This window comes from Suillus plorans (genome assembly GCF_016647745.1).
Source record: "Suillus plorans strain S12 chromosome Unknown HD556scaffold_141, whole genome shotgun sequence".
NCBI classification, from domain to species: domain Eukaryota; kingdom Fungi; phylum Basidiomycota; class Agaricomycetes; order Boletales; family Suillaceae; genus Suillus; species Suillus plorans.
Window position 1 is genome coordinate 33940 of NW_024537525.1, and position 23154 is coordinate 57093.

Sequence of the window (23154 nt, forward strand, 5' to 3'; positions counted from 1 at the left end):
ATGATCACTCCGGATTCATTATTCGTGCCACCAGCAATCCCGTGCAGGAAAAGGAAAGGGAAAATGGAGATGTTGTGCACCATGAGGGTGAAAATGACGACTTTACTCTGACTGATGAAGCATTTTGCAATGGCAATGATGATGGTGCATATGTAGAGGAAGGTGCACTCTCAAAATGTCCATCTAATATTCAGCGACGTAGGGGACGTCCAAAAAAACGGGTCCTTCGTGGGAGGGTAACTGGTGAGTAGTGATGCAACTGATCATCAAAGTTAATTTTTACAAAAATACATTTACAGCATCAAAATGTCATGTAATCCCTCAATCACCTTCGATTACTTCTCAACCGGACGTCAATGAATACGTGCAAGAAAAGGGGCGATGTAAGCATCTTCATTTGACACATGAGGACATGTGTTAATGTTGCTAATTAGGGAGTCCAGCACCATCTGTGGAAAAAATACAAGATGACGAATACAGGCCTTCTCCACCACCACAAGAAATTGTGCGGCCTCAGTCCATTGCTGTTTCACAGAATAAAACAGCCGAGCTGACGGTCCAGGAAATTTCCTGTAAGTTTAGAATGATACTACAAATAAGAAGGAAAACTTATGCATTGTGATCACAGGTCGTGCAATGGCCAGACCAGTTGTCTGGACATCTGCCTGGTACAACTGGGAAACTCTCGGGTTGAATGAGTGGCTTGATGCGACAGTGGCAAACTATTATTTGTGTCATGTCTGGTATGAGATGCAAGGCCTATCACGCATGAGATATGTGGACTTGTACGCAGCGATGGTCAATCATATGGTGGATGACGAAGTGGAGCTCTTTAAGAAGTACCATTTCTTGCCCCGGGATGGCACGTGTCCTGTAGTCCCCGTTGGATTCATCGTTCATCATTCCGATCATTTCTTTGCCGTCATCTTCGACTATCAGAGACACATAGCTCATGTCCTTGGTCGCCACATTTCAGAATCCATAATGGATGTGGATGGAGTAGATCCAAATGACTGGAAGGATTGGGATGGTCCGCAATATTGGAGGAGAATTGGATCCCTTCATGGCTGGTGCACAGAGGATGTCACAAACGTCTCTGTGAGATCAACTAACTGGGTGCAAAATGGAGTTGACTGTGGTCCTATCGCTTGCTCTGTACTTGAGCGATGTCTGAGCATGGGCTTAGACGAGCATGGTAACCTGCCTGTGCTTAATATCAAATGTGGCCACATACTGCGCATTAGCATGTTGCGTGTGGTTTCAGGGCGCCTCAAGATTAGCTGTAGCGACTACCTTATGCTCCTGGACAGCCCACGGGAGAACTGGATGGAGGACGACATACCAGACGAGGACGTGATGAACGCGATTCAGAATGGACGGCACCAAGCGGAATGCTTGAATGTTCTGCGGAAATTGACTGTCATAAGTGCCACATGTTCAATGTGTCAACGTGATGCACTCCAAAAGGACGGCAAAACCCCCTCACATAATTGTGAGAATGGTGATATGTCTACAGTGGGTGAGGATAGCTTGGAAGCTGAATGCACCCATGATGAGGATTCTCTGGGAATGGCACTTTCCGCAGATAAAAAAGCAAACCTTGCAAAGCTCCTAAAAGCAAACAAGCACTTGACAGGATCTCGCAATCGAAATGCTATAGTCCCTCGCGCTATTGGAACACATCTTGAACTTGAGCGGGACATAGCTCCTGATGTCGATGACACTGTCGACACCCAACGCTCCGTAGCTGCCTCAGCATCTCGTAGGCGAGTGAAAAACTGGAATCTTGCAAGCAACAAACGCTTTCCACGTCCAATCGCACCATCTCCCCTACCTGCATATTCCGGTAGAAGGTGGCTCCAGGATGATCCGACATTTGATGAGTATGAGGGTGGACCTACAATCGAGATGTTGACAACTCCCAGGGATATTATTCCAACCATGACATTCCAGGCTGGTGGAATCCAGCTCTCAACTGCTTGGGTTGATTGGGTTGATCACGGATATCGCATCACCCCTAGCTCATTCCACATATTCTATCAATGCGACCCCATAGCCACGATGGACCACATTATGCCTATTGGCACAACAGATTTCTATGACCCCTCCAGTCAAGTTCCAGATCGAGTCACAGGTGCATACAGCCTGAATCGCCAAGGGTTAGCTGAGGAAGGACAACACACGCACATCACAGATGTAGAAATCCTCTCTTCTTCTGAACTCATCAACTCTGCCCAATATGATCCTCCACTGCATGAGGAATGTAGGTTCGGACACAATTCCTTTGTGCGTGGCCACACAAGTCATCGCTATGGTGATGGTCCTCCATTGTATGTCGACCTCGAACAAGATGCAGTGAAATTTTCCGAAGATGAGATAGAGATTTCTGTGGACATAGACAGTATAATTTGGGCGACAAGGGTATTTCGATGCAAGGGATCTGTGGGGATCTATACCACTCCGCCATTCCAAACCAAACCTGGAATATTCAAGCACAATCACACATATGTCGACATCATCATTCCGCAGTCTGAAGAAGATGCCAGAACACCTGGTGAGCGAACAGAGTGGCTGTCAAAAAGGTTTCCTATGTCCACAATCCCTCATGCCTGTATTGGACGTATCTCATCTGCCTCCTCAACACTCAATCTCTACATCGCATTTCCAAGGATGATACATCAACACCCATTGAATGGTCGAAGAATAACACTTATGCCGAAGGAGGTCTTGGACATTTTCTGGGATAGGGTGCTGCTTCCATCGATAGGGCGCTCTACTGATGTCAGCTGGGCACCTTACCTCAAGCACACCTTGGACGAGGCACGATACAAGGCCAGAGGTGCAGATGGACGGAAAGGTGGATGGGGACCTCCAAAGACAATTCCCCTGTCGGATGACGACTTCAGAGATGTGCAGGAACACATGGAAACCTATATAGCCTACGGAGGGGGTGAGCTCAGCATGTATGGATCGTTTTTCTTCATTCTGGAGGGAAAGGGAATCAAGCTCCTCACAAAGGATGGACAGAGAGGACGTTTCTCAGGACCGGAAGAGGCACTATGTCGCAACCTGTCTGACCTCGACTGGCAATATATGATGAATCGGAGGCATGGTGAACTTCTAGTGGATGTGGGTATCTCATTCACGCCCCGCTCCCCGGATGTTCCTGTGGTTGGTATTTGGAGACTGGATGCACTAGAGGCCTCATTTGGTGCAGGAGGATACAAGAGAGGCGAACTTCATCACCACAACACATTGTCTAGATATGGCGCACTGCAGGCTGAGATGCAACAGGAAAGATCACAGCAGACCCACATCGCATTTAGGAGCACCTACAACCTATACTACGAGTCCATCAGAACCAACAACAACCAAGTGAACTTCGCTTCGGATAGTGATGCCTACAAGCTTTCTCCATCCTACATGGCTGAATGCTGCGACATCATGAAGGTGGTCGAAGGGTGTAAGGAGAAGACATATGGTGTCAGAGATGAGTATAGGGTGAGTGGCCATGCAGCCAGAATAATGCTAGATAATATCGAAGACAAGGTCAGTGATACACATACAATTTAATATGGGAATGTCAGACTAATGGTTCGATGAAAATAAAGGCTAAAGATTATCTGCATTCCGATCCAATACTGTGGATCCCATCTAAGATCTGGTTTGAGCTGATCCGGAGGCGTGTGCGGGAGATTCAGAGGACCCAAATATCCATCGTAAAAAAGAACCCTCCAAATCTTGGCATCCTAACTGGCTTGCTCAACCACATGCTTCGTTCAACCACATCCACACCTATTATCTACGACCGTCATGTACGCGAATCCCTTGCACTCCTTGAATACAGAAATGTACTCGAGACAGCAGGGATGTTCTTCCTGCAAGACTTCGATCTAGCAAGCGACACCTGCCTGGAGGAAGTGCAGCAAATGGATGACGTAAATGTGCTGGCTCTCATGGGTGCAAATTCAAAGGCCCGAAGGGATAGAGCGGTGGGAAAGATAGAAGGATGGAAAAACATCGAGTCAGAGATGACAGACTATCCTCTCGGTCGTACACCAACATGGAGCAGACTCAAGACAGCCATCGCAAGTTCTCCTGGGTTGATCATGAGAGAATGGACACGTTCGACCAGTTTGTCCACAAATGAACTCTCCATTGGACGATTGATAGTCATGTTCACAAGACAAATTTGGCTCATGCTTACAAACGAAGTCTTTAAAGGTATAGCACCCTACCCAAGCTCGCTCAATGATGCCATGAAGTGCTGGACAATCACAAGCATTGATGACACCCTCAGATCTGTCGCATTCGAAGCATGCAATTCTGGGCTGCACGATAATACAGGTGTCACTCCAGGTCGCATGGGGCCCAAGTCGAAAGCATTTGTGGACAGGTGCTACCTATTCTTCCCCGATCCTGATGCATCGCACAAAGACAAATCTCAGTGGTCCACACTGTGGGAGGGAGATGGATATATTGCAGAGTTTCACAGAATGATGAAGACAATGAATGAGGATCAAGAGACATCACTGAAGCAAGGTTTATGTCAGGTATTCTCTGACCTTCACTGCCTTCCTGCGAGCGGTGCAAGGGTGTGGATTCAAAAGAATGATGCGATAGTGTTTGTGACGAATCCTGCATTTTACAGGATTGATTGTGTTGGAAGAGATGGCAAGAGTCAGAGGAGAGCTCCAAGAGCACGTCGTACGTTGAAATTGATCAAGGCAAAGCGCATATTTGCAGCTGATTTGATGGACTCACATCCATTCGACACTGATGGCAATCTGAGAAGGAAGACAGAGAGGCAAAAGCGTCGGGAGATTCACAAAAAAATGACCATGGCAAAGAGAAACAAAAGGGTACCCCCTCCTCCACGTCCACGCAAGTCCAGGCCATTTCCAATGGGTGCATCAAAACATGTGACAAGAGATGATGAAATGGATGTCGGTTAGAATATGTACAAGATGTTATATTATATAGATGCAAAAGTATAGCCCATACAATTACAAAGATGATTGCAATGAAGATGAATATCATTCTCTGGGTCCCCAGTATGCAAGATGTACAACTGTAAACAAGATGGATAATCTCATTCTAAAGAGATCAGCAATTTCTTGTCTTCTACCCCCTTACATAGAGCATCAAAACTGTTTGCTGCATCACCCAATGATCAATTTATTTGGCTTGCATATGACCGGCCTGACTTCACATATTTCATTTTATCATTTCAACTCTCAGATAATCACCTATATGTCTTTGGCTCCAGAACACTGAAGACCCAGTTGGAGCGGGCATGAAATGAGATAGATTGAGTTTATATATGACGACTCCTCCAACATAGGTACCAGTCCAAGAAAATATTGTGTTTTTAAATGGTGGAAATCTATTTCTGTTTTGTGATGTACTTCTATTTGTGAAGTTAGAGCTCCAGCACGTAAATGCTAAACAGGCCACCAGGCTAGTCAATAACTGGATAATTAGATCACAATAAAGTTCATCCAAAAGAGAGAGATAAGTTATGCCTTGTCCTCCGCCCCCCTACCTGGTGCACCAAGCAATGATCTATTTTTCAGCCTTCGTATGACTTTCCTTGTCTCATGTAGAACTAAAGATATAAATAATTAAACTGATATTGATGACTTTCCTGATCTCAAATATGCAGTGAAAATAAAGTGCGCCAAAGTTCACCGCTTTTGCTTATGTAAGCAGTGTCATCCCCCACCCAATGATTTATTTGTTCACCTTTCTTTTGACTTGCTTGTCTTCAAATAGACCTCTCCTTTTGGTTATTTAAGCCTTCCGAATACGATTGTAACACTTCTTTCTTCCCAAAAAATCATGTTCAAGAGTCATGAATGTCTGTGATGCTGAGGTCCTCAACCCAAGGTCAATTATTTCAGCCTTTATATGTATATGACTTGATCTCAGGCTCATTCTCAATGCGATTGTTCCATATATATTCAGCAGCAACATAAATATTTGATCTATCGAGTAGAATGAGATTTGCTGAATGTTCTGCTATGTGTGATCTCACAGGACTTGCTTATGTAAGCAGTGTCACACCTGTCATGGTGTCTCATGCAATGCTTTATTTTCTTTTGGCCTTCATATGACTTGCTTGGCTCCAAATAGACATGTCACTAAGGATTATTGAGCCCTCCAAATATGATTGTAATACTTGTTCCTTTCAAAAAAATTCATGTTCCAAAGTTATGGTATGTCTGTAATGCTGAGGTCCTCAACCCACGGTTGATTGTGTCAGCCCATATATGACTTTATCTTGGCCTTATTACCAAGGTGAGTTATCTATATAACATTCAGCAGCAATAAAATGTGATATTTCAAAGTCTTGTTGTAAGTGTGTCCCAGTCCACCGCTTTTGCTTATGTAAGCAGTGTCACTGCCCACCCAATGATTGATTGTTTCAGTCTTCATGTGACTTGAATGAATTTAAATAGTCGTCGTGCCCCCAATTTTACATTGGGTTGGCTGTGTCAGGCATGTAGAATGGTAGGAGATGAAGCAAGCTCACAGCCACATCATGAGTCACATTACTTATTCAAGGAGTCCAATACCTGCTGGAGTGCTCTTGATTGATGTGAGTTATGATGCAGCTTTGAGCTGGCTGATTTAACCACATAATGATGCCAGGACCAGAATTTGAACCTGGGCCTTCCTGACTCCAGGGGGTCATCCTAACCGCTAGATTATGATGTGCAACTACTCCTCTGCCCTATATCACATACAATGTAATATTGAAGTAGTATAAGGTTGCTTGATGGAATGGAGGGGAGGGGGGTACCATCATTAACAGTTAGTCTCCCATAGAGAAGTGACAACCAGCCAAAGAAAAGTGGAAAAGTGGAATAGCTGACACAGGTGTGACTTTATTAACAAGTGAATTGATACATATATATTTAGCAGCAACAGAAATGTGATGTGTCAAAGTCTTGTTCTAAGTGTGTATGTCCATGTCCACCACTTTTTCGGCGAGAGTCAGAGGAGAGCTCCAAGAGCGCGTCGGACTATGAAGGTGATCAAGGGAAAGCGCATATTTGCGGCTGATCTGATGGACTCGCCACCATTTGACACCAATGGGAATTTGAGAAGGAAGACAGAGAGGCAAAAGCGTCGGGAGATTCACAAAAAGATGACTATGGAAAAGAAAAACAAAAGGGTACCCCCACCCCCACGTCCTCGCAAGTCCAGGCCATTCCCAATGGGTGAATCAGCACATGTGGCGACAGATGATGAAATGGATGTGGATTAGAATATATACACGATGTTATATTATATAGATGTAATGAATTTGAACCTAGTCCTTCCCAACTCCCAATGGACATCTTAACTACTAGACTATCTCTTTGTATAGGGCCATGTAGCTGGAGAACATAGCTCGTGCCTTTAGCTATAGCATGGTATTTCCATAGTAGCTCAGAATTCAAGCATGTAGCGAGTTCCTCGTTATCTTGTTTATAATCGAAGACAACACTTTAGAGCTTGATGTATGGAACTGGAAAAAAGGTGAACCCATCCTGGTGATTCAAGATGAAGCAGAGTCTGTGTTACCTGTTCTGACATCTATTCTAGATATGCACCAGTCGCAAAATCACCACCTTTGCCTCCCTCATGTCTTTGTCTCTGACTGTAATGACTGGACGGTCTAGTGGTTAAGATGTCACCCCCACAGGTGGAAAGAACTAGGTTTAAAACCTTGTCCTGCCATGATTTTAGCTTTAATTCTAACTGACTCCCTCCATCTGGTCAGAGAGGCAGGAAGCTCTGGACTCTATGAAATTTCTCTTGCCCACTATGCCATTGAGTTGGCTGTGTCTGGCATGGAGGATGGTAGGAGACAAAGCCAGCTCACGGCTGCATCACGACTCGCATTAATCAAGTATTGCAACATCTGCTGGAGCTGGTTTCATCTTTTACCATCCTCCATGACAGACACAGCCAACTCAATTGCAAATTTGGCAAGAGAACTGTCTCAGAGTCCAGAGCTTCCTGCTTTTCCGACCTGATTGATGAAGATATGAGGTTGGGATGGGTGGGACCGTTGCATGGCGACCATTCTCTATGCCAGACACAGTCAAACAAATGGCAAATTGGGCGAGAGAACTTTCATAGAGTCCAGAGCTTCCTACCTCTCCTCTAAAGCATGTAGCGAGTTCCTCGTTATCTTGTTTATAATCGAAGACAACACTTCTGGCGACCATTCTCTATGCCAGACACAGTCAAACAAATGGCAAATTGGGCGAGACAACTTTCATAGAGTCCAGAGCTTCCTGCCCCTCCTCTAAAGCATGTAGCGAGTTCCTCGTTATCTTGTTTATAATCGAAGACAACACTTCAGAGCTTGATGTATGGAACTGGAAAACAGGTGAACCCATCCTGGTGATTCAAGATGAAGCAAAGTCTGTGTTACCTGTTCTGACATCTATTCTAGACATGCACCAGTCGCAAAATCACCACCTTCGCCTTCCTCACATCTTTGTCTCTAACTGTAATGACTGGACGGTCTAGTGGTTAAGATGTCCCCCCCTGGAGTTGGGAAGGACTAGATTCAAATCCTTGTCCTGCCATGATTTCAGCTGTCAATATTTCAACCCGATTTTTGTTTTTCCCATATAAATGAAGATGTGTTGTTCCTTTCTGAGGCTGAATGGAGAGAGAAACTTGTTTTTCTACTCAATGACATCAAGGCTGAAGGTGGTAATCTAAAGTGTGGTACTTACCTTCTTGGTGGTTTTGATATCTGTCTATCGTCAAATATGTTTCCAAGGCGGCAAGACAGGCCAACCAATTTGCCATTGAGTTGGCTGTGTCTGGCATGGAGGATGGTAGGAGACGAAGCCAGCTCACAGCTGTGTCACGACTCACATTAATCAAGTATTCCAACACCTGCTGGAGCTGGTTTCATCTCCTACCATCCTCCATGACAGCCAAATCAATGGAAAATTGGGCAAGAGAACTTTGATAGAGTCCAGAGATTCCTGCCTCTTTGATCAGATGAAGGGAGATATGAGGTTGCGATGGGTGGGACCCTTATATGGCGAGATTTATATCCACCATGTGTAGTGAAGACTCTATTTTGCTTGCAAACATCGGTCTGTTAAACTTTATTTGTTGGTTGGTTCAGTTCAGTTGACTGGCTTGCCTCTGTTTAAGTTTTATTTTTTGTGCGTTCATGTGATTGGTCAGACTTGAAGCAGAAATTGTTTTGAATATGATATAACCTGCTTAATGCACTGGAAACATGAGTTTGTCCATGAAAAATAACCACCTCATTGTGCTGCCTCCGCATTTTTTCTGCTTATGTAAGCAGACCCACCTCGAGCAATGATTGATTTTTTCAACCTTCATATGACTTGCTTGGCTTCAAATAGACGTTTCACTTGGGGGTATTGAGCCCTCTGAACACGATGGTAATGCCCTTTTCATTCAAAAAAATCACATTTAAAAGTTATGAATGTCTGTAATGCTGTGTTGCTAACAGTACCAACTATTTTCGCTTTTTGACTTGGTGATTCTTGGGGCATTTGAGGTTGGTTGCCACCCCTCCATGAGGGTCAAACTGTTGTTAACAGTAACAACTATTTTCGCTTCTGGGGGTATTTTTGGTTGGTTGCCACCCCTTCATGAGGGTCAAACTGTTGCTAATAGTACCGACTATTTTCGCTTCTGAGGGCTTTTTGACTTGGTGATTCTGGAGGCATGTTTGGTTGGTTGCCACTCCTCCATGAGGGTCAAACTGTTGCTAACAGTACCAACTATTTTCGCTTCTGGGGGCTTTTTGACTTGGTGATTCTGGGGGCATTTGAGGTTGGTTGCCACCCCTTCATGGGGGTCAAACTATTGCCAACAGTACCAATATATCACTTGCATGGCTCGATCTCAGGCTCATTATGAAGGTAATTGATCCATATATATAGAGCAGCAACAGAAATACTTGATCTTGCAAAGTCTTGGTATAAGTGAGTCCAAGTCCACCGCTTTTGCTTATGTAAGCTGTGTCACCCCTGTCATGCTGCCTCACTCAATGATTGATTTTTTCAGCCTTCGTGTGACTTGTCTGGCTTCATGTTGAACTTGATCTAGAGGTTATTGACCAATCTGAATGAGATGGAAATGCGAATTTGATCTGAAAAAATCAGGTTTGAGAGTCATGCTACCCCCTCCCCCCACCTACTTCACCAAGAGGCATGACTTCATGTCAATAATGATGTGAAAAGGATGTTCCCAGTATTTAAGGATCATATTAATAGATTGGAGATGGCTTCATAGTGTTCTGAACCAATATGGAATGTGATGTGCAAGTTTGCCTGATACCCCCCTCAAAGATCGATTTTTCTAGGCTTCCCATGTCTTGCTAGGACTCCACAAGTATGTTTCCTGGGGGTTCTTGATGCCTCTGAACACGATGGTAAAGCTAGTTGTGTCAGGAAAAATCAAGCTGTTGAGATATGCAGGGTCCCCCTCCCCCCCCAAACTCATATATCTTGATATTATGTAAATACCGGTATATAGAAGGATGTTCCTACTGTTTTATGATCATATAAATCGATTGAAGATGGTTCAAGAGTGTTTTGAATCCATCCTGAGACAAATATGGAAGTTTTCCTGGTACCCCCCCCAAAGATCGATTTTTACAGGCTTCCCATATCTTGCCAGGACTACAAAAGTATTTTTCCTGAGAGTTCTTGATGCCTCTGAACACGATGGTAAAGCTAGTTTTGTCAGGAAAAATCAGGTTGTTGAGATATGCAGGGTCCCCCTCCCCCCCCAAACTCATATATCTTGATATTATGTAAATACCGGTATATAAAGAGATGTTCCTACTGTTTTATTATCATATAAATCGATTGGAAATGGTCCCAGAGTGATTTGAGTCCATCCTAATTAACATATGGGAGTTTTCCTGATACCCCCCTCAAAGATCGATTTTTCTAGGCTTCCCATGACTTGCTTGTCCTCTAAAAGTATTTTTCCGGAGTGCTCTTGATGTCCCTAAACACGATGGTCAAGCCCGTTTTGTCAGGAAAAATCAGGTTGTTGAGATATAGAAGGTCCTCCTCCCCCCTCCTACCTCATATATCTTACTATGGTCACTTTTAGCTCAAAACCGATACTGTAAATAATGGTCCTGGTGCTTTTAAGACGTAGAAATCGATTGGTGATGGTCCCAGGGTCTCTGGAGGTCGAAAATATTGAGTTTGGTCACAGGTATGAAAAAGTCAGTATTTGGACTTTATCTCCACATCCCAACCGCCGTTTTCTTTCATTCCGGGCTCATATTGATCCTTGGGAATCCCTCTAACATATGTACCAGCCCAAGAAGAGAAAAAAGTTTTGAACTTTGTAACCTATTTCTGTTTTGACCATATAAATATCCTAGGAGTTGGGAAGATATGAACAACAAACACAGCTTGAATGTATGATACCAATGAAGCAACAGAAAATGATGGTATTTGCACCAGATCAGTAAATGAGCTGCCAGGAACATCAGGGCAACACTAACATAACTTGGGGTTTATACGGCTGTACTGGGGTCCAACTTGGTTGATTATCTTGCCAAAAATGATAAAGTTGGCAGCGACAAGGGGAGTAGGTGCGATGATAGTGCTGACAAGCCTGCAGTGGAAACTGTTGAGCGGGCGTGCGAATAGGTACTTCTAGATGAACACGTACTGCATTTCATAAGGCGTCAGAATCTTGGAACTGTGGCTAGACCATAGCCTGGCGCTCCATCCTAGTATTTCGAGAACACCGGCAAAAGTTGCCGTTGGAAGCATCCACCAGAGTCTAAACTTGAGTGCCTGGCTCAAGTGGATGACTGAAAGTATCAAGTCATGACCGTCCACTGTCGATAGTAAAAAAATGTACTAGTTGAAATACTGTATAACACTAGGAACTAAGGGAGCGATTTGAAGTAGATGCGAGACGTCTGGACAAGACAACTCACCAGGATACATATCCACTCTGTAGGCACATAGGTGTATGGGCCAACGCGATTTTGGTTAGCTACCAGACACTCAGTTGAAAGACGGTACAAAAAACATAGAGGGACTCACGAAGCTGACTAGCTTCAAACACAGAGGCAGTCATTTTGAGAGGAGAAATGGCCTGTGGGTGAACAGTTATGTGCAGTGGCGTTCTCGGACTGAGAAACTCGTCCTCGCCCACCCTTCTCTTTAAAGGTAAACTCCGTCACTCTGCGGGTGATGTCGAGAGCGAATGATCGACAAGAATTTGAGTCGATGTCAAGCATAACCAGATGAACGATACTCCTTTTTATTAAAGAAGTCAATAGCAGCGGTTGATCCAAAGGAAGATCTGGAATTTCGACATCAGTGAACTTATACAAGTGAATACAAGTGTCGTGTGATGGGACACTCACAGAAGGTTATGCGAATATCCAAAGTAATGCATAAATTCGGGCTCACTTGCTTTGAAGCATCCGTCGTGTAGTTGAGAAGTGTACAAGTTCTTCAGAATTTTTGGGCTAAGGAGGCCAGGAGGGTTAAATTGTGCAGATGCCAATGATTGGGTGAGATTACAGTTTAGCACGATCATTATGTATGCTTGTAGCGCTACACCAAGTTTTAAATCATTTCTAGATATGGTCACTGCCGGGAACTCTTTGAACCGGATTAAAATTGCAGGCTTTTGATTTTGCCCGAAGAAATGATCCGATGTAAGATTGAATTAAATATATTGTTTTGACTAACGGTTCGAACAATAGACATGCAATATGCACGACTCTGCTGTTGTGGTCTTGTTGCAACGCAGATTTATGCTTTTTAGGCTCGAGCAAGTTGCATTCATGCCATCGTCATTCTGAACTAGCAAAAATGTATTGTGCGAAGACCAAACGTTATCCATTCGTACTATGGGGAACTTCACCAAAGTGTCTTTCATCTGAAGACATTGAAACCTGCTTTCTTGACCCTCTCAGTTTCAGTCAGTATTTAATTTCATGAACCTGTGCGCATTAAATTTTTCGTCGATTCATCCATGCGGAAGAGCTCGCGAAGCAAATAGTGATACTGGGCTGGCGTGCTTCCAAATTTGTCTTTCCTCCACAATGCCAAATATTCCCATGTGGAAGCGGTCAGCAGATTTATGAAGATTGTTGCGATGCCCTACAATATATTGCTTTAAATACCATTCTCATCTGTTCACCGGTTCACTGATGCCATAAATGCGAGTTGGTCGCCCAGTCCATGCCCGGGCCACAAGCGTGCTCGAGAGCACATATAATCAGGTTGGGTGTGCGAAGGTCTAGTTGACAGGCGCGCCGCGTGCCATGAGATTTGGCAGGTGCCATGCACTCCTAGCACGGGCCGTGCACCCTGCTTTAGAATATTAGCTGACCTTGGTGCATCACAAGAGCAAATGGTGTGTTGGCCTTGTGGTGCAGAGTCTCACACCTGTTGACATTGACAATAACAATGCTTGGGTAGGTTTCACACTCTTTGTGACTAGCCAGAGAACACAATAACCATTGATGGGCCCGCTCACAAGACAGCTGATGCCATAAAAGTGGTTGGCACCCAGAGCAGGCCAGCAGCACAATCAGCCAATAATACCCTATTTTTGAACAGATGGAACAGACACTTTTCTCATCAAGTATTGGTAATTTAATACCAGATGCAGATCACATTGTAGTAAGTATTCATTAACTTGTTGATGTGTATTAATTTCTTACAAGACCAAGTGCAAGTGCAATTATGTTCACAGGATCTCCATTCCAACATCTTCAGATGGCATTGACACTTTATCGGCAAAGCCCCATATTAAAAACACCTTTTCAATAGCAAGACGGGGACTTGCAGTATTGTATGCCAGAACTCAAGTGTGTTTATGCAAATTCAGAGGTGCTTGCGTGCGCCTTGCCAACTGTGGGAAGCAGGTATGTTTGTGTCCGACCTGGAAATTTCACAGTGGTCTTACTTTTCACAGAGACACGAGAAAAGAAGCAAATGATATGCAATCATATGTGATGTGCTACCCACTACACAAAAATCTCGATATTTCTGATACTTTTCGTTATATAATACTATACCAAGCTTGCAATCACCATAAAAGTAGTTGTATCATTACTAGTGTCTGACGCCGATTACCATATCCCCTAATATGTATCTGAATTTCATATATAAAATGACTTTCACCTTTAAGGAGTGTTTTATTGCTATTAGTTACAGTCCATTTGTGACAAATCTTTATCTTGAGAGACAAAAACAATGAAATTAATTGGCTATACACCGCTACTTAACAAGATTTAGATATTTGGCTCAGGAATGAGGAGTTCCAGTAATATAATTGATGAGAAAGGGCTCATTGATGCTTTGAGGTGCTCAGATACTAAGTGAATAGCACGGATCTCATTACAATCTACACGAAGTTTTTCTGAAATCTATTGACTGCGATGATTTCTTGTGAAATCAAGACATTGTTCTAACCCCGTGCATTAGATGTTGACGAGAAATGGAAACTGAAGACCAAGTCAAAAATCCTCCAACGAAAACCATGGTGATCATGCACGGTATGGTCGTTATCAAAGACCGATCTGGCACTGTGAAAATACCAGCTAAAAGGCCCAGAGTAGATAATGCTACGCTATTGAATAACACATATTCATCACTATTGTGATAGATTCAAGTGAGTGAGAAAATACCTTGTCGTTCGCAACAAACTAGGAGCGCTATAGATGATAGCAACCTTCGTAAAGTGGTATTGCAAGTTATGAGACTGTTAAAATGTTCGGGTGAGAAAATAACCGCAAGAATAATCTATTGAACTTGAGCGCACGGCAAATTGAAGAGACTTCATCTTCTGCCCAAAGTGTTGTGCCACAACGCCCGCAAAAATGCAGTGGACGCTAAGGATAAGTGAAAGAGAGCATAGTGTTCTTGTTGTTACTTGGGAACCAATATTCGGAATAGCAAGTATGCTAGCATCTACTGCCATGATAACGCCCGCCTGGGCAGTGGGAAAGAACAAGGACACGAATATCAGAAAAGTGTACGTTGATGGTAAATCACATACCAGAGTGCTGTGCTTTATGTTATCGTCGTTGAAATGGTCAAGGAATTTCTTGATATCAAGCAGATTGACAATACCGTCAACGTGAAGTTTTTCAACATGCTCCAATACCATCACTGGAACACCAAACATTGCAGCTGTCGATAGCAAAGATAAAAAACGGATATTTCGGTTTCGTTTGCTTCCCTCAATTGAATGGGTCCGCATCAGACGAGCTTCTGGAAAACCATAGTAGTTGAGAAACTGGTGATGGCCTTTCCAGCAAATTAAAACTAAATTTTCGGAGCACTGATCCTGTCACTTACGTAAAATATTCCATATCCTTCCTGTTAGTTTATGCGAGTCAGTTTAGTATTCGAACGAGAGCCGCGATCAACATAAGCGCACCACAGTATGCGACGCCTTGTTCCTTCAAGGATGCATCGGAGTTGAGAAGGTTCTCTGCAATTCTGTTTAAAAAAAGGAAAAGGTTGCATAATGTCTTGCGAAGTACCAAAGCTAATAAGGCGAGCGATCACTTTCTCCGTTTGGTCGGTGCTCCAAAACAATGATGCCGCAGTCGATTGTTCCAGAATCAACCCCTCTATCATTTATTCTTTGATATCAGTCATTGCTTGATACAAGATGCGTTTCTTACCTGCCAGATACCATTCTAAGTGTGCGCGTAGCTCAGTAGCATCCGAGCGTTGCATAATATAATGTCTTGGAAAGAAATCAATGTGCTTCCTGAAAAAAATTCGTGTTAGTATCCTAGAAGTCTCTTTTCTACCTCATCAACATGTTCTCACCAAAATTGTGCCTCCAGCTCGAGCCCTGACACCACCATGGAATTATCAGCATAATCGGAACACGTTCATTGGGGAATAGAACTTGCTCTTGTGGTTCCACTCTCTCGCAAAGGCGCATTCCTGGAATAGAAGGTCGGCGTTAAAATCCTCAAACCAAGCAATGATGCGGGCATCCGGGACCACGCAATAGTATTCGTAGTAGTCTCTGTCTTCTCTTGTAACAGGCTTTACGACCATATACCATGTTTCTTCCTGCAATCTCCTGCGTGCTGCCCTTATCCAGTTCTGAAGATTGTTCAATTGATTAGGCGTGTATTTTTTCACATCGCTTCCTGTATATGTTTTCTGTCTGATTGTGAGATATGCGACAGACAAGAATTACCGATGAATATTTACTTACCATTGAGACGTCGAAATAATACAATACTCCTGAAGGATGCACGATTCCTTGCCAGACACCGTAGCTGTGTTTCCTTCGGGAATGACGTATTCAGTTTGGTTCAGTAGGACAAGGACTAACTCAACCCACCTGAAGCCATCAACCTGTTTGCACTTTATCGAGTAGTCAGGGCCAAGCGCAGAATCACTAGTATCATGAATAAAAAAATTAGAGATGTCCATGACAGGCCCAGGTGCTCCAAGTCAGGCTGGCACTGTGACTGTGCTGCAGCGAACTGGCACTACATCGTCGTAACTGACCTAGTACTAGTACTAGTAGTCACACTGACCGGGAAGTCGCGCTGATTCAAGTCGAAGGACTTACTGCATCACAGCTTTTGAATACATTTGCAACCTTGATGGCCATGAGGGTATGCCTAGTTTCAATAAGTCAGCATCTGTAAGAGTACTATGAGTCTGGCTCAGAGTCGTTGCCATTTGATTGATGTTCAACGAGGGCGTATTGACACGACTAGTCGCGGTAACCTGACTTATACCAGTAATATACATACCTATCCCTTTGTGTAGTTCTATCCCTTTGTGTAGTTGTACCTATCCCTTTGTGTAGTTGTACCTATCCCTTTGTGTAGTATAAAGGCAGAGACCGTGACGAGTCACGAGTAGTTATTCGCCGGTCAAAAATGTATTCAAGGTTTTGAACAAGAATTGCCCCTAATGTATTGACTCTAGTTAGATGGGGTGACGCTTGCAGGGGTGCACCCGCCCCACCAAATAAATAGTCTGTCGCTTGAGACACCCAATTGTCAGCCAATTGCAATCAAGCGTCTGCTTCGTCATCCGCGCATCTGCGTACTGGCGTTTCGCATCAAAGAATCCCACCGTGAAATCGAATCTTTCCTAGCGTTGTTTGGAATTAACGATGATAGAATAGTACTATTGGCCAGCATGATGGTCAAATGGCGTGACCTGCGTCGGAGGCAGGACATCTTATTTTGGGAATTATTGGAAGAAAGGGTCCGGTTACCAATACTTGAGAATAGTAAGTAGTTCCTTGCAATAATCGCCAGTATTTTTTGCTCAAATTTTTACACAGAAAGGCATCGCTGCTTGTCAGACACATGCAGCATGGGACTCGTAGGTGATAACCAGTGCGAGGAAGGCGATCTCGACAGTGATCCAGAAGCTGATTCTGATGATGATGGTGAGAGCGCTATCTCCGATTTATAACATGGCGAGGACAAAGCGTTTGTAAAGAGCTTATAGTCGTTCAATGCAGAATGGAATTAGTAGACACTCACTGCATGTTTGTGATGGCACTCGCCAATTGTAAAATGTACACATTCAATAGCGCCTTTGGCTTGTATCACAAAGTAGATGCAGTATATGCGCTCAAATTATTGCCCTGTTAAAAAATAAAGTGAGATATTCCCATGGCTGCTGTCATTTGTTGTTGGAGCAGCGGACACCGCTGAGGGAAAACTTGTCACCTTATCGTATTTAATTAACATTGTGGGGGTGAAGACAAAAATTGATGGTGTTGTTAATATACGAGTATATTCGTCGGCGCATGCGAGATGCCATTTTTCAGATGGGTTCGAAATCTACATTTCGAAATAAATTCATAGAGCCAAAAATATATGCATACTTTCCAACTCGTTATTTCATTGCTGGATATAAATGAGGCTTTGCTGTACCATGCAGAAACTGTGAGATCAATTTTGTGAGGACACAGTTTCAAGATATCGAAGTCGTATTGAATACTAAGCCCCAAGATCAACCTGCAGCGGGATAAATGTGTCCACTCATTATAGTAATACTATATTTATTCATTTATAGAATGAACATCGACGATAGAAAATAATTACAGATACATTTTAAACTGAATTACACCAACGCGACAGAGCAATAATTACCCAACGATAGAGAGCAGTAACACCGTAAGCGCCAGAGCAATCCATCAGAAGAATGACATCCTGCTTGATCTCACCATCAAGCACAGTACCAAGAATATCAAACCACATTGCGATATCGTCAACAACGGGGATCTTTCCTATCTGCCTCACACCATCTAGAACCTCCTGGGTTCGCTCCAAAAGGTATCGCATATGACACGCACTCGCCGCGTCACGATAGAGCGGCTGTAGCTGCGGCTCAAGTGGGATAGTAACAAATGTTTGTGCCGCGACCTTGATTTTTCCCCTACTCGCTCATAACTTTGCTTGATCCCATCTATATGAGCTGCATATTGGGCAGCTCTTCAGATGGACAAACGGGCCCGTCAATGCTAAACATTACTCTGGGCACATGCAGTCTGCCACGCGCACATGTCAGCAGCGCCGATTTCGCAATTCTGTCCATTGCATTTTGTAGCATGTAAATATTCATTATTGTACATGTGAGCTCGGCCATCATTGTACATACGAATGTATTAGCACTCCATAATCCACATACAAAACACAGACCGGGGGAGGCGAACAGTATGAGGCAAGTCAACCAATACATCGTAGGCCAAGATTCTATCTAACTACGACTGCATAGCGAGACTTTCACTTACTATGGAGGGAAAAAAACAAATATTTTGGGAGCTCCAGTGACTGGTTACATAGTGCTACATAGCCAAATTATGTAACGCTAAGGTGCTTGGAGGCACCTGTAGTAATTGTAGCAAAAATTCATTTCTGTAGCACATTGTTGTATTATGGAGCACGGTAGCGCTGTAGTGGTGATTCTACGTAATAATAGCAGAAAAAAAAATATCAAAGTCAACAAATGAATTCAAGGAGACACCAAGCACAAGATGCAGTGCTCGGGAGCATAATGGTCCATACTACAATGGCAGAATGAATCGTGGTCAAACATGAGTCCCACAACAAAATCATTATTGTCCTGTGTCAACTTTCGTGTTCAATCAATTGTGAATCATCCACATGCGCAGTCGCAAAAATTGCCACAGGACCAGATAGATATAAAAACGGTCAAGTTTTCTTGTCCTGCATCTCACACCTTGGCTTGCTCAAAGAAATTCCCCTACCAGCCAATAAATCATCTCAGCTTTCAACCACACAACCCTCGTCTTTTTTACTCACTTGTTCAATACCAAGACAAGCCAGGATGCCAGCTGATCGCAAAGGAAGAAGGAAACCGACAGCATACGAGGTGTCCTTTCCGGACGAAATACTCACCGTAGATAGCAACAGTACTACTGAAGTTCCTGACCATGGGAAGCCTTATCTTCCACCGTCCGGTACATTAGTACCGGAACATAAGTACTTCCCTGTCAAGCGGCAAAGCGGTGGACAGAAAGACACCGTGTACTTACTACAGGACTTTGCTTTTTTCGACTGGTGGCAAGACATGGTTCTTCTTCCAGAACTAGACGGTCATTTTGAACTCGGGTCTCGCGATATCAACGGGGCTGGTATGATTTGTGTCGAAGGACACGAGCCTGGCTTTATTCGTATTGAACCCATACAGAGTTACGACATCAACCTTGCTGACCCTGATGGGTAAGTCGCCTTTATCTTGAACTCGCTTGATATCTTATGACATTCATTTTACAGTTCCATGTATATCGAAACCGAGCGAGCTCGATATTGTCTGGGAGTTCCATCGGCGCAATACAGGAGTCAATTCAGAAAGATATTCCTACCGTACCGCATAATCCAGACGATCGTGTCCTCCGCTAAAGACCAGCCAGGACAGGAATACGAGGATTTCTTGACTAAATTTTTGAAGATGGAGATTGTCGGGGATACCCCCGAAGAGGGAGACATTTGGGATTGCGTGAGATTTATTCGTTGTTTTCATTGGAAGGTTATATTAATTGATTTTTAGGTTCCACGATTAAGACATGCGATAGAAAACCTAGAGGGAAACCTGCGCGTCACAACTCTCGTTGAATTCCTTCTGTACTCCCCTCGGCCTCAGATGATGCTGAGAATCATAAAGCCATCTGGTCTTGGAAATATGCGCAGAAAGGCCAAAGCCAAAAAAAAGCCAGAGGTGATAGATTTGACGGTGTCTGATTGATACCTGACGACTTAGGGACTAATTAGCTAGTAAAATTATATACTAGTAGCACACCCATCATACGTACCCAACTATCCATCATATGTACATTATGCTCTTAGATGATCCTTTTCATCCTGTCATTCCCTGTATCTCAATACACAAAATTGAAAATTTGGACGCATGTGTGGTTTAGTTCATATATTCTATAAACGACTCAATACAATGACTTTCCTTTCCCATTAATTCGATATTCTCATTTCAAACCCGTTATGTGAGAGCTCAAGAGCCTCAATGAGGCAATTGGTTCACTTGAATATCAGAGCTTAATTATACATGTACCTGTTGTTGGTTTGGACCGGGAATGATATATTAATAATTTGCGAGATTGTTTTAATAATGCTCGAGAGTAATAAATATCCACCATGGCCATTCCGAAATCCCTCTATTGTATTCTCCCACGCACAAATATCCACAGGAGCCAGTCCAGAATCAGTATTGTGCATTATGCCACCCACAAATTTGAGCAGTCACGTTCACAATCATGTACATTGTGCAACATGTGGATATTCATTATTTTACTTGTTAGCTTGGCCGCCATTGTGAGCACAAATGCATTAGCACTCCAATATCCACATACAACAAATGATTTTTTCCAAGCATCAAGCAATTTGTGTGATAAATACGTGAATATTTGTGAAACCTCGAGGAAGTCACAGTAATGTGTAATAGTGGCGGCCATATGCCAGAACATCACAGGTGGTGACTATGTTGATGGTGCATGTCTCCACATATCAATCAGTATTCCATGTACATATGGTGAATCAACTGCTTCATTGCTTATAAATACTATGTTTAATGAATGTATGAGGTGTATCGTGGGTGAGTCTACAATTCACCAAAGTCGGTTCATTGTCTTGTAACTACTTGAGGAAGTTTATTTTCGAATTCATGGAACAGCTCTGTCATGGGATATAGATACACAATCATACGTTCAATTCTTCCCCTGTCCTCTCAGATCACTCAATTGTGTTTGTTGAAATGCTCATCTCCAGAGTGATAACTCAATTCTGCTAGGCGTCCGCAGGAATATTTTCAAGACTACTTACAATTGCTTTGATAACATGTTGAAGAAGATATAGTAGATATTGATACAAACAGCACAGACACATCGCGCGACCGTCGACGACAGCCAGACGCCTATAAAGGCGCTAAGCGCGAGAGTCACCCATCGTGCGATGCCAGAGCGACAGCTCAAAACCCACGTAAGGAACTACGGCACGGAGATGGGACGCGTGCAAGAGTTACGCGAACAGGACAGAAACAGCTAGGAGATTGGACGCGTGCAAGAGCGACGCGAACAGGACAGAAACAGCAAGGAGATTGGACGCGTGAAAGAGTGACGCGAACGTGGCAGACACAGCAAGGAGATGTGCTGATGGGTCGAATAGTGATATAAACAGAACAGACTAATCGCGCGACCGTCGACGACAGTCAGGCACCCATACAGGCGCTAAGTGCGAGAGTCGCCCAACATGCCATGCCAGAGCGACAGCTCAAAACTCCCGTAAGGAGCTACGGCAAGGAGATGGGACGCGTGTAAGAGTGACGCGAACAGGACAGGAAAAGAAAGGAGATGGGATGCGTGCAAGAGTGACGCGAATGGGACAGACACAGCAAGGAGAGGTGATGCGTCGAATAGTGATACGAACCGAACAGATTCATCGCACGACCGTCGACGACAGCCAGGCACCCATACAGGCGCTAAGTGCGAGAGTCGCCCAACATGCCATGCCAGAGCGACAGCTCAAAACTCCCGTAAGGAGCTACGGCAAGGAGATGGGACGCGTGTAAGAGTGACGCGAACAGGACAGGAAAAGAAAGGAGATGGGATGCGTGCAAGAGTGACGCGAATGGGACAGACACAGCAAGGAGAGGTGATGCGTCGAATAGTGATACGAACCGAACAGATTCATCGCACGACCGTCGACGACAGCCAGGCACCCATACAGGCGCTAAGTGCGAGAGTCGCCCAACATGCCATGCCAGAGCGACAGCTCAAAACTCCCGTAAGGAGCTACGGCAAGGAGATGGGACGCGTGTAAGAGTGACGCGAACAGGACAGGAAAAGAAAGGAGATGGGATGCGTGCAAGAGTGACGCGAATGGGACAGACACAGCAAGGAGAGGTGATGCGTCGAATAGTGATACGAACCGAACAGATTCATCGCACGACCGTCGACGACAGCCAGGCACCCATACAGGCGCTAAGTGCGAGAGTCGCCCAACATGCCATGCCAGAGCGACAGCTCAAAACTCCCGTAAGGAGCTACGGCAAAAAGATGGGACGCGTGTAAGAGTGACGCGAACAGGACAGGAAAAGAAAGGAGATGGGATGCGTGCAAGAGTGACGCGAATGGGACAGACACAGCAAGGAGAGGTGATGCGTCGAATAGTGATACGAACCGAACAGATTCATCGCACGACCGTCGACGACAGCCAGGCACCCATAAAGGCGCTAAGTGCGAGAGTCGCCCATCATGCCATGCCAGAGCGACAGCTCAAAACTCCCGTAAGGAGCTACGGCGAGGAGATGGGACGCGTGCAAGAGTGACGCAAACAGAACAGACACGTCATGCGACTGTCGACGACAGCCATATGCGCCCATAAAGGCGCTAGACACGAATGTCACTTCTCACATGGTGTCAGAGCGACGGCTCTTTGCCCCCGTTAGGAGCTACGACAATGTGATGTGAGAAGATGTGTAACAAAGGAAGTAGAATGGGAAGAGAACGTATGAAGCGGAAGTTGAAATTGAACCACATTTTGAACCATCACGTGATAATTTTCACGTGATAATGTTCACGTGACAAGACTATCGTAAATTTATACAATGTGCACTGAATTAT

At 44.1% G+C, this 23154-nt stretch overlaps 6 protein-coding genes, 1 non-coding gene and 1 pseudogene across 8 annotated transcripts; 4 read left to right on the forward strand and 4 right to left on the reverse strand.

Moving 5' to 3' along the window:
• Positions 1-807: 807 nt before the first annotated feature.
• HD556DRAFT_1251246 (uncharacterized protein) lies at positions 808-4955 on the forward strand (the record flags this gene model as incomplete). The annotated part of the gene is made up of 3 exons (XM_041298996.1): positions 808-1401; positions 1468-3549; positions 3612-4955. 3 exons carry the CDS (start codon positions 808-810, stop codon positions 4953-4955), a joined length of 4020 nt encoding a protein of 1339 aa, XP_041151993.1.
• Positions 4956-6648: 1693 nt separating this feature from the next.
• Positions 6649-6721, reverse strand: HD556DRAFT_t130 (annotated as a pseudogene). Its single transcript has one exon. The product of its transcript is annotated as a tRNA-OTHER (tRNA).
• Positions 6722-8514: 1793 nt separating this feature from the next.
• HD556DRAFT_t129 lies at positions 8515-8588 on the forward strand. Its single transcript has one exon. It is a non-coding gene; the product is annotated as a tRNA-Gln (tRNA).
• Positions 8589-10905: 2317 nt separating this feature from the next.
• Positions 10906-12111, reverse strand: HD556DRAFT_1315021 (uncharacterized protein; the record flags this gene model as incomplete). The annotated part of the gene is made up of 7 exons (XM_041301060.1): positions 10906-11013; positions 11107-11197; positions 11254-11317; positions 11525-11637; positions 11695-11888; positions 11969-12027; positions 12078-12111. The coding sequence occupies 7 exons, from the start codon at positions 12109-12111 to the stop codon at positions 10906-10908; spliced, it is 663 nt and encodes a 220-aa protein (XP_041151994.1).
• A 2509-nt stretch (positions 12112-14620) lies between these two features.
• Positions 14621-16460, reverse strand: HD556DRAFT_1451707 (uncharacterized protein; the record flags this gene model as incomplete). Its single annotated transcript, XM_041308010.1, has 12 exons — positions 14621-14649; positions 14703-14757; positions 14818-14988; positions 15055-15305; positions 15357-15377; positions 15439-15492; positions 15545-15634; positions 15689-15773; positions 15840-15864; positions 15922-16184; positions 16240-16312; positions 16369-16460. The coding sequence occupies 12 exons, from the start codon at positions 16458-16460 to the stop codon at positions 14621-14623; spliced, it is 1209 nt and encodes a 402-aa protein (XP_041151995.1).
• Positions 16461-18112: 1652 nt separating this feature from the next.
• On the reverse strand, positions 18113-18740 carry HD556DRAFT_1315023 (uncharacterized protein; the record flags this gene model as incomplete). Its single annotated transcript, XM_041301061.1, has 3 exons — positions 18113-18437; positions 18563-18588; positions 18690-18740. The coding sequence occupies 3 exons, from the start codon at positions 18738-18740 to the stop codon at positions 18113-18115; spliced, it is 402 nt and encodes a 133-aa protein (XP_041151996.1).
• Positions 18741-19349: 609 nt separating this feature from the next.
• Positions 19350-20267, forward strand: HD556DRAFT_1451708 (uncharacterized protein; the record flags this gene model as incomplete). Its single annotated transcript, XM_041308011.1, has 3 exons — positions 19350-19744; positions 19799-20021; positions 20073-20267. 3 exons carry the CDS (start codon positions 19350-19352, stop codon positions 20265-20267), a joined length of 813 nt encoding a protein of 270 aa, XP_041151997.1.
• A 1519-nt stretch (positions 20268-21786) lies between these two features.
• HD556DRAFT_1315025 (uncharacterized protein) lies at positions 21787-22859 on the forward strand (the record flags this gene model as incomplete). Its single annotated transcript, XM_041301062.1, is given in 3 exon segments — positions 21787-21845; positions 21865-22347; positions 22367-22859. 3 exon segments carry the CDS (start codon positions 21787-21789, stop codon positions 22857-22859), a joined length of 1035 nt encoding a protein of 344 aa, XP_041151998.1.
• Between the last annotated feature and the right edge of the window lie 295 nt (positions 22860-23154).